Raw genomic sequence first — 13027 nt, 5'->3', positions numbered from 1 at the left:
TAGCTTCAGACTCATCCTCAGCTCTAGCAAAACAGTGATACAGGCTGCAAAAAATAAAGCACCTAATCATCCGCTTTCCTCATCCTTCACACCTGAATCACAGATCCTTCTTCAGGTGCATTACCTGCCTGATTCTTCCAGAAGGTACCAAGTAATATGGAATACTTCTAAAGTTGCTTCCATCCTCTGTAGTGCTGCAGAATTTGAACACACATTAAAATTAAGCTACCATCAATTCATAAATATAAGGCTGACTTGGATCCTGGTATCCCAAAAAAACCCCTGCCTACAGAAAAGTGGTTTACATGATCAATGGAGAATCAATGAGTAATATGGGAAATAAATAAGAGGATTGTTGCTATGGTTTTAAGATGACAAAGTGCTGCAGGCTTTAAAAATGTCTTCTTTTTGAAAAAAGTGAAAAAGCTTGGAATGTACCCTCTTCCTGACTGCTTCAGTTTTTCACCTGTTCCCTGAATTTTTTGTTTCATAGGTATGCAGAAGGAATTTGTGAATTTGCCCAAGGTGCTTTTTTAAGTTCTAAGGACTGATGAAAAAGGAAATTGAAAACTGATCCAGTTTTTAAGTTGAAAAACAGAGAACAGTCCCTTTTTATTGCAATGAAAATGTGTTAACATTTCAAAATTATAGTCCTAATTTCTAAACTGCCAAAAAGCTCTCACTTAAAAAATATTAGAAAGTTTACAAATTCTCTCAAAATTACCAATGCTGCATGTAATCATCTACTTAGCAATGTTTAAGTACTCTAATCTCTTTACATTTTTCCCTCTCACACACACACATGCAAAAATCACTGAGCGTTATTATCCATAGATTTATTTGCTTTCCCAGTAGACTACCTGTAAATCCTATTTAATATGAGTTAAAAATCTGTAGTCTTGACAGCTATGGTTTTCTCACAGAGTGCTTGAAAGGCATGGTGATGCCTGTGGAATGCAGCAGCACCTAAGAGAGAGAAGGCCTTAGAGCAAAGCTTATCACCCGGCAGAAGCTGATAGCAATGAAATGGAGCTCGCACCTCTGTGGTTGGTGAGGTCTCTGGATCCAGCAGGCAGAGGCGTGTAGTGCATCTCTGGAGAGGCAGAGGCAGCAGCACTGGAGCCCTGTGTGACAAAGCAAACACTGTCAGTGCTCTGAGTGCAGGGCAGTGAGCAGGCAGAGTGGATGCACCTGCAGGAGCAGTGCTGGGCTTGCAGGTGCATGGAGTTACCAGCCATGAAGGATTAATTTGTTTTTGTTAAGGCTCCTTGCCGTTCCTCAAGGTTGCTGCACTCACAAGAATTTACACAATGGCATTATGTATCATTACTAAATGAATCTTTTCACACAGCTGGCAGCTTAAAAAAAATTACCATCTTTGTCAGGAAATCTTTAGGCAATGTCAAAAATTTTCCTCTTGTTGAAATAGATTAATATTTACCTAAAGGAAGTTATGAATGAGTCCACATAAATGAAAGGAGATAGAAAATAGAAGTTGGGCCAAGATACTATACTTTTCAAATCTAAAGAAAAAAATCCCAAATGATTTTCTCATTCCACTTCACTGTTAGCTAAATGAAGGGATCTAGTAAAAATTGTAGTGCCTATAATGCAAAAAAAAGTGTACAAGTACATAGAATTGTTAACAATAAACACTTAAAACCTAAAGCAGAAGTCTAATAAAAGAAGTAAGTACCCAAGAGGACTTGCTCAGAACCCTTAAAAGTAAAGTGTTAAAGGACAAAGAAGCCCAACTCTTTCTCCCTAACAAGTCTCAAGATCCTATGATTCTAATTTTAAAAGATTAGACTGAACAACTATGGTTTACAGTACACTAACCTTCATTCCATTGGATGTTTCAGTTGAAGATACATATACATATATAAAATAAAGTTTAAACAAGCCACATTTACCATCCTGCTTTTTAGTTACAGAATAGCAGTTAGAAGAAGACATGAAAATAAGGAATTGTGTTGGTGAATATGAATCATTGTCAGTTTTTAAAGTTCAGTTTAACTTAGGCTGGTGACACAGTAGTGATATGTTCAGTTTCAGATACAGAGTTTGCTCTAGAGTATTTACAAACTACCCATTTCGACAGACATAAAAAGATCATGTGTTTAAATAGAAGACACAAAGGACAGCATTCACTGAAGTTATATGATAATTTCTAACAGAAAAAATAAGGCAAATAAAGAGAAAAATACAAAAGATAAACTATTTCTTGAATCTCATGATAATTCACTAAAGGGAGTCTTGAGAAAATAATTGCTATCTTCTGTGCAGTTTGTTCCCTAATGATATATTGACTTCTAAGCTGCAAAAGTCAATCAAAGGAATTCACCTCAGTCTTACTGACTTTATAATTGAACATATCCTCAAAATTTATGAACCCACAGGTCTCCAATGTGTGGTTAATATAGAAGTATAAAATAGAGCTACAGTGTTTTGGGGAAGAAAAAGCATAAATACTAATTCAAATTTTAACTACCAGACCAAACCAAAGAACAATAATCAGAAATCCGTAACAATGAAAGTTAATTCTGATAATAGTTTGTTAAAGGCTGTAACTTAGAAATCTTCCTTGTTGTAGCTGTTGGACTAGTAGATGATAGTACATAAAATGTTAAGAGGTGACTGACTAGATTAGCATACTAAGATTTTGCTTTTGGAGATCAGCCATCAATTTCTGTGCCAGACCATAGTTATAACCTCATTTTTGTCCTTAGGAAAAATCAGGTCACAACATGCAGATGCATCATGCATCAAAACAAACATCCTAATAGAATTTAACAGAAGCAAGTTTGCCTAAGCAGCAAGGATGCTACTTATCAGGGATGAATAAAAATAGAGAATATCCTGGCTCTGCTGACTCACCAGTGATAATAAACCCTTTTCAGGGAGCCTCTGTTCACAGACATATTGCTACAGACATAACTCCCACCTGCAGCCAGAATGAATGATACCTTGCTTTTGGTGAACTGCAAACCTGCAGGTCTATCTCCTCTGGATGATGAATTATTGGAAGTCTCTCTGGTGACCAATATGAGCCAAGGGCACATAACATGAAAGAGAGAGAGATAGAAACCCCTTAGACCCAGCTATGTGATATTTGAAACTAATTCCAAGAACAACTACATGTTTCCTTTGGGTTGAGTAGTTCTGAGTAAGAAAAGGAGAAAAATGTCACTATTTAACATCGTGCTTCGTCCCTGTAAATCACTCAAAAAACTGGAAGAATAAGTGGTCTCATACTGTACACTCTAGATGGTATCTGCCTATTCAAGTGTACTTATTTGGGACTCTGGTAATAGTGAAGGTTTCTCTTTGGTACTTTTAATCTCAATTTAGACTGTTGACAGCTTGATGATAGCTTTTCCTAAAATTACTGGAAGAGACTTTGCCATTTCAGCAATATACCACTGAGTGAGCAAAATTCAAGAGCTTCTAAAAAGGATATTGGAGTGAAGGGGCAATTTAGCTTTATTTCCAATTTTAGGAAACACAAGAAAAGAAGGGTTTGTTTATTGGTGTTTTTCTGTTATTTTATGTACAGTATATAATTCCCTGTCAAATATAGAACAGTTTTCATTACCTTTGAGCTAAGCATTCAGTTAGAGCAACTTTAATTCCATGGAATATCATCCAGGGTTAGGACTGTTTTGCACAAGCACTGGCTCAAGTTCCACATCACGTTCCTGAGTAAGCCTGTGCACCAGCAGAAAGACAACTATTTGTTTTCTCTACCAGATTCTGACATTTGGCCCTAAGCTATTTTCCAAAGAGATTTGTATAGATTGCATTACTCTTAATATTCACAGGAATATTGTGACAGTGACAGCATTGACATGTGACAGTTATGTCTTCAAGTATTGGTGACATATGCATCAGAAGTTCTTGCAGTGGAAAGTAACGACGCATACAAATAGCTTTGAGGAAAGCTGTTTAAACTGGTTGGTAGCTCCAATTTTATAGAAACAGGTCACAAAACTCAGTAAAGAAATTCTAATGGTATTTTTACAGAAGAAGCTTGTAGTTTTGCAAACCTTGAAGTCATTCAAGTTTTGCAGTATATCACAGTACCTGGTTTAAGACTTACAAGACAAAGTTAGACTACTCACAGCCCCCCTGTTATGCACATAACCAAACATTTGCTAAACTGTGGTACCTCTCTTCACTTTAACCTGTGTGTTTTGTCCAAATTGTTGTAGTTGATGCTGAATAGACTGCAAAAAGCACGTTCATCAAAATTACAGACATTGTAGAAAATGAAGCAGGAAGAAAAACACCTGCAAACAACCAAAAAAACCCCCACCACAAAACATCAAAAACTAAATTTGAGAGCAGCAGTACACCAAATCTTTAACTATTCAATCCTAGGGCTAGGGAACGGTCAGGTAATAACTTTATTTGCAACGTATTTGCTTTTCTATGAACTTAGCAACCATACAACCAGTGAAGCATGGAAGAAGGGATAAAAAAAAAAGGTGAAGCGTGGAAGAAGGGATAAAGAGACCAGAAAATATGCAAGAGCAGGCCCTGAGTGGAGCACTCCACATGGCAGAGTGCAGCCAGTCTGGCTGTCCCCTCCCCAGCCAGGGGCTCCCCAGCGGGTTCAGATGGGCTGCCTGGAGTTTGTCACCACCTCAACACCCTGGCACGCTCTGTAGAACCAAGAGGTGGCACAGCAGCCCTACCAGCAGAGGAGGCTGCTCCTGATGGAAGGGCATTCCCCACTCTCCTTGCTCCACAGCCAAGCAGACTGAGCCACGAGTTCGCAGCTGTCTTTGCTAAACTCCAGCATAAATTAGAGTCACTTTAATGAGCGGGAAAAAATAACCCATTTAGAAGAAAATTGTCAGCCACACACCAACAGCTAGCTCTCAAGAGTGGAGGAATCTAATTAGACTAAACAAAAAAAAAAAAAAGGCTAATTTGTTTAATCCCTGAATTCCATGTTACAAGGAATGAAAAATGCAATACTTGGATGGTACTAGTAAGGGAACATCATGTGAAGTGTCAGGACATACTGTACATCTGCTGCATCAAAACAAATTTGTAGAGACCAATGATAGGAAAAAAAATAAAATGCTGTGTTATTTTTGGCATTCACACAAGTTCCTTCAAATATTTCAGCTGTTGAAGGAAGTAAAGGGGGAACTCAGACAAGCCAATCCTCTTTGAATCATTGTTTGAGAAGGTAAAATTTAAATGACTCTGCTACCCAAATAATATCTCTCTACTGCACATTTCATTTTTGTATTTCTAAACACAGGAGTAAACAAAAACTCCACTTCTGACACTCTTAAATCTAATCAATAATACAAAGTGTTTCAGCTATAATCAAGAGCATGACTTTGACCTTAGCAAATATTCAATCCAGATATTTCAGCAGCTTATTTTCAGATGTGATGCTACCAATACAGTAGTCAAATTATTGTATATTAGGACAACAAGGAGAACAGTGATCTTATATTGTGGTTGGCCTTCTAACTTCAATAACCTTTAACAAGAAAGAGAATTTTTCACATTTAACAGAAAGAGTGGAGCTTAAGATTCAAAGCATTTCAAATTCAAAGCATTCCCTTATTCTCTTGAAAGAGAGATTATCACTTCTCACTTGAATTTACTTTACCTTTTGGTTTTCACTTAATGTTAAATTGCAAGGTTGAAAGCAGGGATCAAAAATGCAAATGAACATCAGATAATTCTTATGCATTTAGGCTTAATTGAGTGTAATCGATATGTCTGGTGTGCAGCCAAATTCAACTATTGTGAAAAGCACCTAATGTATGGACATTATTTTTGGACTACTGAATGCCAGAAAATAATGAGCTGGCATTCAGCTTTGGTGAATCAGCCCTTGAATTTTCATCTAAGAGCAGTTTTGAATTATTACTGAAGATAAGGTGTAAATGTGCAAGGGAATTTTATCCATGTTTCTCCCATGAATCATAAATGAGGAAAAAAATTACAGTCTAAATTGCACTTAAAAGGAATAAAGTCTTTTCATGTCATACATGATTTATCAAAATGATCTCATTTTAAGAGTACTGTGGTGTATCTTGATTAATAACATTAGTAAGCATGATGAATGGCCTCTTTAATGGTAACACAGAATTTATTGGCAAAATCCCTACCTCTACCAAAAAGGGTGGGAAGTAAAACACACAGCAGTTAGTAACCTGCAGAAACAGCTTAAGTAAACTCTCTGCTATGTATTTTGCACTTACACATCCTTGAAAATCCTTAATCTGAGTTTATTCTCCCACTCGTTCAGAAACAAGCAAGAGGTGTTACCTAGTGGGGCAGCTCTAACCACGACAAAAGTCACTTTGCACTTCTCTGCAAAACAAGCTGAACTCTGCATGTACTGTAGGAGGATGCAGTGTATTAAGGTCTTTCAAGAACATTGGTCCCATCCCCTTGTGACCTTTTTCAATATCCTCTTCATTTTGCCCTAATATCCTAAATGCTTCCCTTCTTCCATTACTCCATCTCACCCTCCCCCCTCCTTCTCCCTTTTTAAGCCTGCTCCAGCCTGCCCTAACTAATTTCCTTTTGGGCTGACAGATCAGAGGCCTTCCTACCACTGTTCCTTTTAGACCTGTGAAGCCCTCCTCGTAATCCTGCTGCTTGTCCACAATTAATCTTTCCAGTTGCCACATTATTAACACTACCACCCACAGACAGAGGATGCCTGAGCACGGCTGGACACTCGCTCCCCACTGGAGCATCAAAGTTGTCAATCACACACCAGTCAGAAAGTTGCCTGCTGTCAACATCAGAGGATTTCATACTCTCCTACCCGCTGATCAAACATTTTTCTTCAGAAGATTAATTCCAAGTCCCCACCCATTTCCTCCCATATCCTCTTTCCCTTTTAGGTTTACTCAATGATCCATCTTCTGTATGGAAAAGGAAGCAGTGTATAATAGAAATCCTTTCAAAACAAAAGTTCAGCAAAACTAAATTTAAATCCCAGCTGTTATCAACCTCTTCCCCCCCGTGCAAGTTAAACACCTTAAAGAGCTTGGATTAGACCTAGTCACAAATGCCTTTCTTTGATCAAAGGCTGCAAGACTTTACACAAATATAATCACAAGGCAATGACTGCATCTGAGGAGCCTGAATTGATTTGTTCTACTGTAACATATCGCATACAAAAACACCCACTAGGCTTTTTGACTTCCAAGACCCTTCTTTTTCAACATATATCACTCACAAGCCAAGAATTTTAGCATCTTCTTAATATTTTTTTCAAGGTCATTAGACAAAAAGTGAAATTCTTGCACAGTATTTCCGTTCTCTTTTTATAAAGTGCATCTCAGCTACTTACACTTAAGGATACAAGATATTCTTCAGCTCAGGTTCAGTTTAATGAGTTGAAGGGAAGTAACTATTGCCACCTCTCTCTAATCACATACCACATTCTAAAATATTCAGTTTTTATAAATTAAACCTTACTGTTTAAGTGGCCCAGTATCTTGCACTACTGTTGGGACAGAGAAAATCTGTCCCTAAAGGAGCACTTGAACATGCTAGCCACACAACAGTGAATGAAAGCAATACCCATTAATATAATCCAGCAAGGAATAAATTCATTTCAAATCACACTACAAAATAAGTTCAAAGTTCCTCAATCATATTCATCCCTAAAACAGATTTCTTAATGCTTTTTCATGTTTTAGGTTGGTACTAAAGAAAATCAAACCTCAAAAAACAACTCCCAGAAGTATAGAACAATAAAGAAAAATCTGCTGGCCTTGAATCCTAAACTTATATTGGGAAAGTAAGTCCAAATTATTATATATTTTACCTTCTATTTCTACAAAATTATTATATATTCTACATTATATTTCTCTGTCAGCATCTCTACCTCCATATTCTGAGAACACACATGCTACCTTCTTTTCATTTACACTATGCAGGATTCAAGGGGCTCACACACCAGTAAAATAGTAGACAAAGCAAACCACAAATAAGTCTGTCATACCACAAACCACAAAACTTTCCAACTGTTGCTAGAGAATTCTGAGTTGTCATAGACAGCTATTCTTTGAAGTTCCTCATGAAGTGAACTGCAAATGAATTTTGAGATGCTAGAACCTTTTTCCAAGTCCCCACCTCACCAACACCCAAACATGACACTTATTGAATTTCACTCATTGTCCAACAGTTCTGAAGGAGTGAAAGAGAAATACGGAGTTTTTAGAGGTTACAGCATCAACAGAAGGTGCCAAAAGCATAGGTAAGTCAATGTGAAGGGAAGTACACTGACAATGTATTAGATTCCAAGTTTCCCGCAGTCATTCCCTGCAATATGTTTCAACCAATTACATCACAACTACAACACAGAGCAGTAGTGGAGTAATTGCCAAGATTCCTGCTATGCTATGGCATAGCAACAGTTTATAGGCTGCATAAAAACACTGATGTAGAACTCAAATACACATTACATATGATTCTGTAACTCATTACTTTTCATAGCCCTTTATTTTGAAACCAGGTAACTCAGAACTTCACCTCCTTTTGCCAATCTGATAGATTCTTCAAAAACAAAGTTATCAAGCTAAGTTGATTTTTTTAGATAGGAACTTCCAAGACTGTTTTATAAATTAAATCAGCAATGGAATATCACCACTTTCAAGCACATTCAATGATAATCAGAGGATTGCAGAACCCTGTATACATTTCATAGGCCAAGCATAATTGTTTGCAATGCTAGAGCACTTATTTTGCTTTGCTATTCAGTCTGATACCTTCTGCATGCCTTAGTTTTACAGGAAGCATGGAAAATATTGCAAAAAAACGAAAGCTAGATCCTAAAAAGTATAAGCTTTACTTTAATGATTGTTGCTAAGTTGTGCTGGCCTCCTCACTTAACAGGCACAGGAATAAAGAAACTGGAAGGTTAAAAATGCTTTCAAGGCATCTTCATTCTGTCATGGGGGAATAGAGCTGAATTGCAGCTCAAACCCCTTGTCACTCTATTCAGTCAGCAGAAGGGGGTGCTGCAGTGTAACCTATTTAAAATGCAAATAGAGTAACTTTGGTAACAGCAGATTAAAAGTAGCATTCTATTCGCTTGGCATACCCACAGCATACTGAACGCTGGAATCAGACTTGTCACTGCACACCGCAGGTTATTAATAGAGCTCAGAATGGTGTTACTAAATGCGCAAGTTAAAAGCAAATAAACAAAAATGGATTTATCTGTGGTATTTGTTCTGCTGGAGAATTCAGCAAGGTCTGCCTCACACTGCACACTTGTTTATCCAGGATCACTGAGGCTCAATAGTGTTGTTTTTTTTTTTCTTTTTTCCTTAATTATTTGATTGACAGTCTCTTACCACAGCCAGAGATCCTGGGATATGTGATCTATAACACTAATATTATAGAGAAAACCACATTTTTTTCAACCAGGACAAATATATACATACACAGGGAAGACTCCATGGTGCACAGCTGCTACTCTCTAATAGGCCTTTCTGGACTCTCGTGAACTACCAACACATGAAAAAACACAAAGTTAAAGGGTTCAGCAGAACCAAATCAACACATTGTGCTGTGGCTTTACACTTCATCTTCCTACAATGTCAGGTGTCAGGGCAGGCAAATGGGTTTCCCCTCTATATTCAAGCCAATTCCTCTGTTCTTCATCTCGATCTCTCAGAGATTCATCAAAAATGCGATTTAATTACATCTCCTCCCCTCCTCCCCCTCCCAAAAAGAGTGTAAACATGACTCCTTTTTATCTCCTGATACATCTGGACAAGTAGACAATGTGCTAAAACAAAATAAATCTGCCCTGACAGTCACATCAAAGGGTTCAGCTAGGGGCTTGCAGCTACTTAAGGCACAGGAATGTTGTTGCTAAGCATCGCTCTACAACCTATCAGTCCCTTAAAGAAGAGCTTTTTTCTTTCAGAGGGGGATGAGGAAAGCTGGAGAGTGGGAACCAGACTGCAAAGGGAGATTGGGGATTTTGGAGGATTTTAAAGCTTAAAGTGAATTGTGTGAAGAAAAGGGGGTTTGTTTTGTTTTGTTTTGCCTCTTGACATACAGTCCACATTTGGGGGAGGAAGGAAAGTAGGGAAGGAAGGAGGGGTTCAAGCTTGTTGATGAAATATCTTGTGAATTATCCCTTTGGATAAAACCAAGAAAAGTCTTTGATATCCTTTTTCAAATCCCTGTACTTACTGTAGACTTGAAACAGAAAGATTGTGACCAAAAGCAATAGGGCTGGGATACCAAGCTTGTTAAAAATATATTGTGAAATGCATCCCATGCCCTGCTTTTCTGTCAAGCATTCGATAAATATGTTTATGTTCCTGAAGAGGTGAAGCCCAGAACAATGTCCATATCCAATAAACATGCTCTGCAGAGAACGGAAACTTTTGATACATATGCACATAGCACAATTTGATGCTCAATTTACCAGTGAAAACTGCTCTCTTTAGGGAAAAGGTTCACTGAAATCTTCAGTCTTCCACGCCGTGCCTTGCTGGACTTGATTTGCATGTTTAGTGCTTAAACCTCCAAAGGAAGGCAAAACCATGCTAAAACCAGACCTTAGGACTCATTCAAAACACAGCCACAACTAAATGGACAGCTGAAAATTCAAATTAGGCTCCCTCTCAAAGACGTAGAAACATATCTAAGGCAGATAGACAATCCAGCCTGGAAAATATAAAACTCAAAGCTTAATTAGCCTGAAGGTAGGCTAAGAAAACCAGCAATTTGTTACAGCAACACTGAGGCGCTAACATATCTTTGGTTTTTAAAAACAGCTTAAAAAACTTCCCTTTTAAAAATTAAACAAAGAAAACATGAAATGGACTCATTCTACATGCAGGGCAACTATCAAGAACATGAACAATTACTGAGCCCATGATATTACACAAATAAATAACACTTAGCATTATCTTCAGCACGACCATATTTATTAAACAGTGACTGAGGGCAGCAGTAACCATTTTTATTGTCCCATACAGCTCTTATTTTCTAATTAAACAGAAGGTTATTTCCACTGCCAATGCAGCTATTTATCTTATTTGAGTGTTACATAATATTTTTTGCCAGCCAAGCCTGACTATAAAGTGTTCTGTGTGGTGAACTGTGGCCCAACTTGCTTTCCTGTTTGGTAATCATAGAAATGGGCCATTTCGTGCTGTGTTAATAAATAAACTTTTTGCAATTTCTCCTAAAACATGATAAAGCTTATACTTTGTCCTTCCCTCTAGCTTCAATACAAGGGCAATGAGCTGTATTATTAAAGATATAGGTCAAGCAAACCTGATGATTTCAATCCTGTGGGGTGCTTTAGAAACTATTGTCATATTACTGAGATCATTCTGCTGTTCCTAATTATTCCTCTTGGTTGCCTCACATTTCAAGTGATTTCTCTCACACTTATGTCAAAATTTATAAGCTACTCCCTGTAACAACACTACATTATTTCCTCACTTGTTAGGGTAATATAGGACAGAAACTAGGAGAATGCTTTAATCTAGCTGACAAGGATAATGTAGTCTAGAAATGTAATAAACTTTGCATTCTACTACAAAGTTGTGGTTTTTCTCTCTACCATGAAACACTTCATATAGATAGACATCTTAGAAAAACTAATTGCTACAATAACTTGCATATCCTCTTATCTGAGTTGCTTTTATCAGGAAAAATGTATCAGCATTAAAGCGTTCACTCCAATAGCTTGTGCATTCTCCTTATTCCCATAATTGCTATTCCACAACATTCTGTTGACTGTACTGTAAAACTACATGCTGCTGAAGGAAACCTATTTCTAAGAATTCTGTGCATCACCATAACAGTGCAAAACATCTGTAATTAACAGGCTGGGCTTTAACAGTGCTGTAACACATCTCGGGCTGACTGGCACAAAATTTTATTTGCACTAAGTAGCTCGAGACTGAGAAAACATAAAATCAACTTTATGTGATAGCTCCATGTTCTATAGTGGTTTTTCTGAAGGATTTCAGGATGTAAAGATAGCTGCCAGTGGAAAAGGTAGTCTAATGAAACATTTGAATTTTAAAGCCACTGTGGGTCCTGCTTACTGTGGAAGCTAACCTATTTCCTTCAGAACACCCTTAAGGTTATGGATTAGGGCACCCTCTTCCCCTACCTCCACAGAAAGAAACAAAGCAAAAATTCCTAATAAACAAACTGAAACACAATTCCAGTCAGAAAATGTCATTTGAGTTACTCAAACATGACATCCATACTAATATTTCTAGGGATAATTTTGGTGAATCTGTCTGTACCAGCAATTTGCTATGTTTGTCACATGTCCAATAACTTTTAAAATACTTTGAGTCAGCAGCAAACTGAAAAAAACCCAGATCACAATAATATGAGTCCAGAGCATCAAAGCTATCAGGCAATAAAACAGGAATAGGAGCACTGGTCTACCACAGCAACCTCTAAAGGGACTTTTTCCAGATAAATAAAAAACATTATTTAATTGAGCAAGCACACAGGAAACAGAGAAGAGGCAAAGATGAAGCTAGTGCTGTCCCATCAGAAATACTCACCAACAGCATTGTCAGGGAAAAAAAAAGGGGGAATTTCAATAATTTCTGGGTTTGCCTCTGCTCCTACTTCTGTCTGTGTCTTCCTTTGAAGAGCTGATGACCTGACTGAAGGTAAATCTCAGATGGCTTGAGGTGTGTTGGGTGGGGAGGGATCAAGAGGCAGAAGCAGAATCTTCCGAAGGCTTTCACTTCTGGATCCCAACCGGAAGGACTGGAATCCCTGCCATGGCCTGAGAGCTGCCAGGGTGAACTATTCATACATTTATAAAGTGAGATTTCCCTCTTCTATGATGACTTCTGTCCCAGACAAAAAAACCCAGCATGTGTGAAAAACACACTTTATCTCTTTTGTCTTTTAAGCTACCATCTCTCAATAGGTAAAATTGTCTTGAAAGCTGATGGTTTTACAAGTGTGTCTATGCCCAGATTTTTCTCCACAGTGGACAGCCTCCAGAAAGTAATTCAAAAGC

The 13027-nt window shown here is 37.8% G+C and overlaps 1 protein-coding gene across 12 annotated transcripts in view; it reads right to left on the bottom strand.

Annotated features, from left to right (window-relative positions):
• The window catches only part of LRMDA (leucine rich melanocyte differentiation associated), a 606751-nt gene that overhangs the window by 94793 nt on the left and 498931 nt on the right, over window positions 1-13027 (bottom strand). For 9 of the 12 annotated variants that reach the window (XM_064716266.1, XM_064716267.1, XM_064716264.1 and 6 more), the window contains one exon: window positions 1040-1124. The exons of 1 other annotated variant lie outside the window; for it this stretch is intronic. In XM_064716266.1, coding sequence (XP_064572336.1) covers window positions 1040-1124 — 85 coding nt within the window. Of the gene's footprint in view, window positions 1-627; window positions 967-1039; window positions 1125-13027 lie in introns of those variants that run through there. 2 more of the 12 variants (XM_064716265.1, XM_064716270.1) reach the window with 2 other exon arrangements.

The sequence above is a fragment of the Zonotrichia leucophrys genome, chromosome 6 (genome assembly GCF_028769735.1).
Source record: "Zonotrichia leucophrys gambelii isolate GWCS_2022_RI chromosome 6, RI_Zleu_2.0, whole genome shotgun sequence".
NCBI lineage: Eukaryota > Metazoa > Chordata > Aves > Passeriformes > Passerellidae > Zonotrichia > Zonotrichia leucophrys.
Note: the sequence above shows the minus strand (reverse complement) of the source record. Positions and strands in the feature narration are given on the sequence as shown.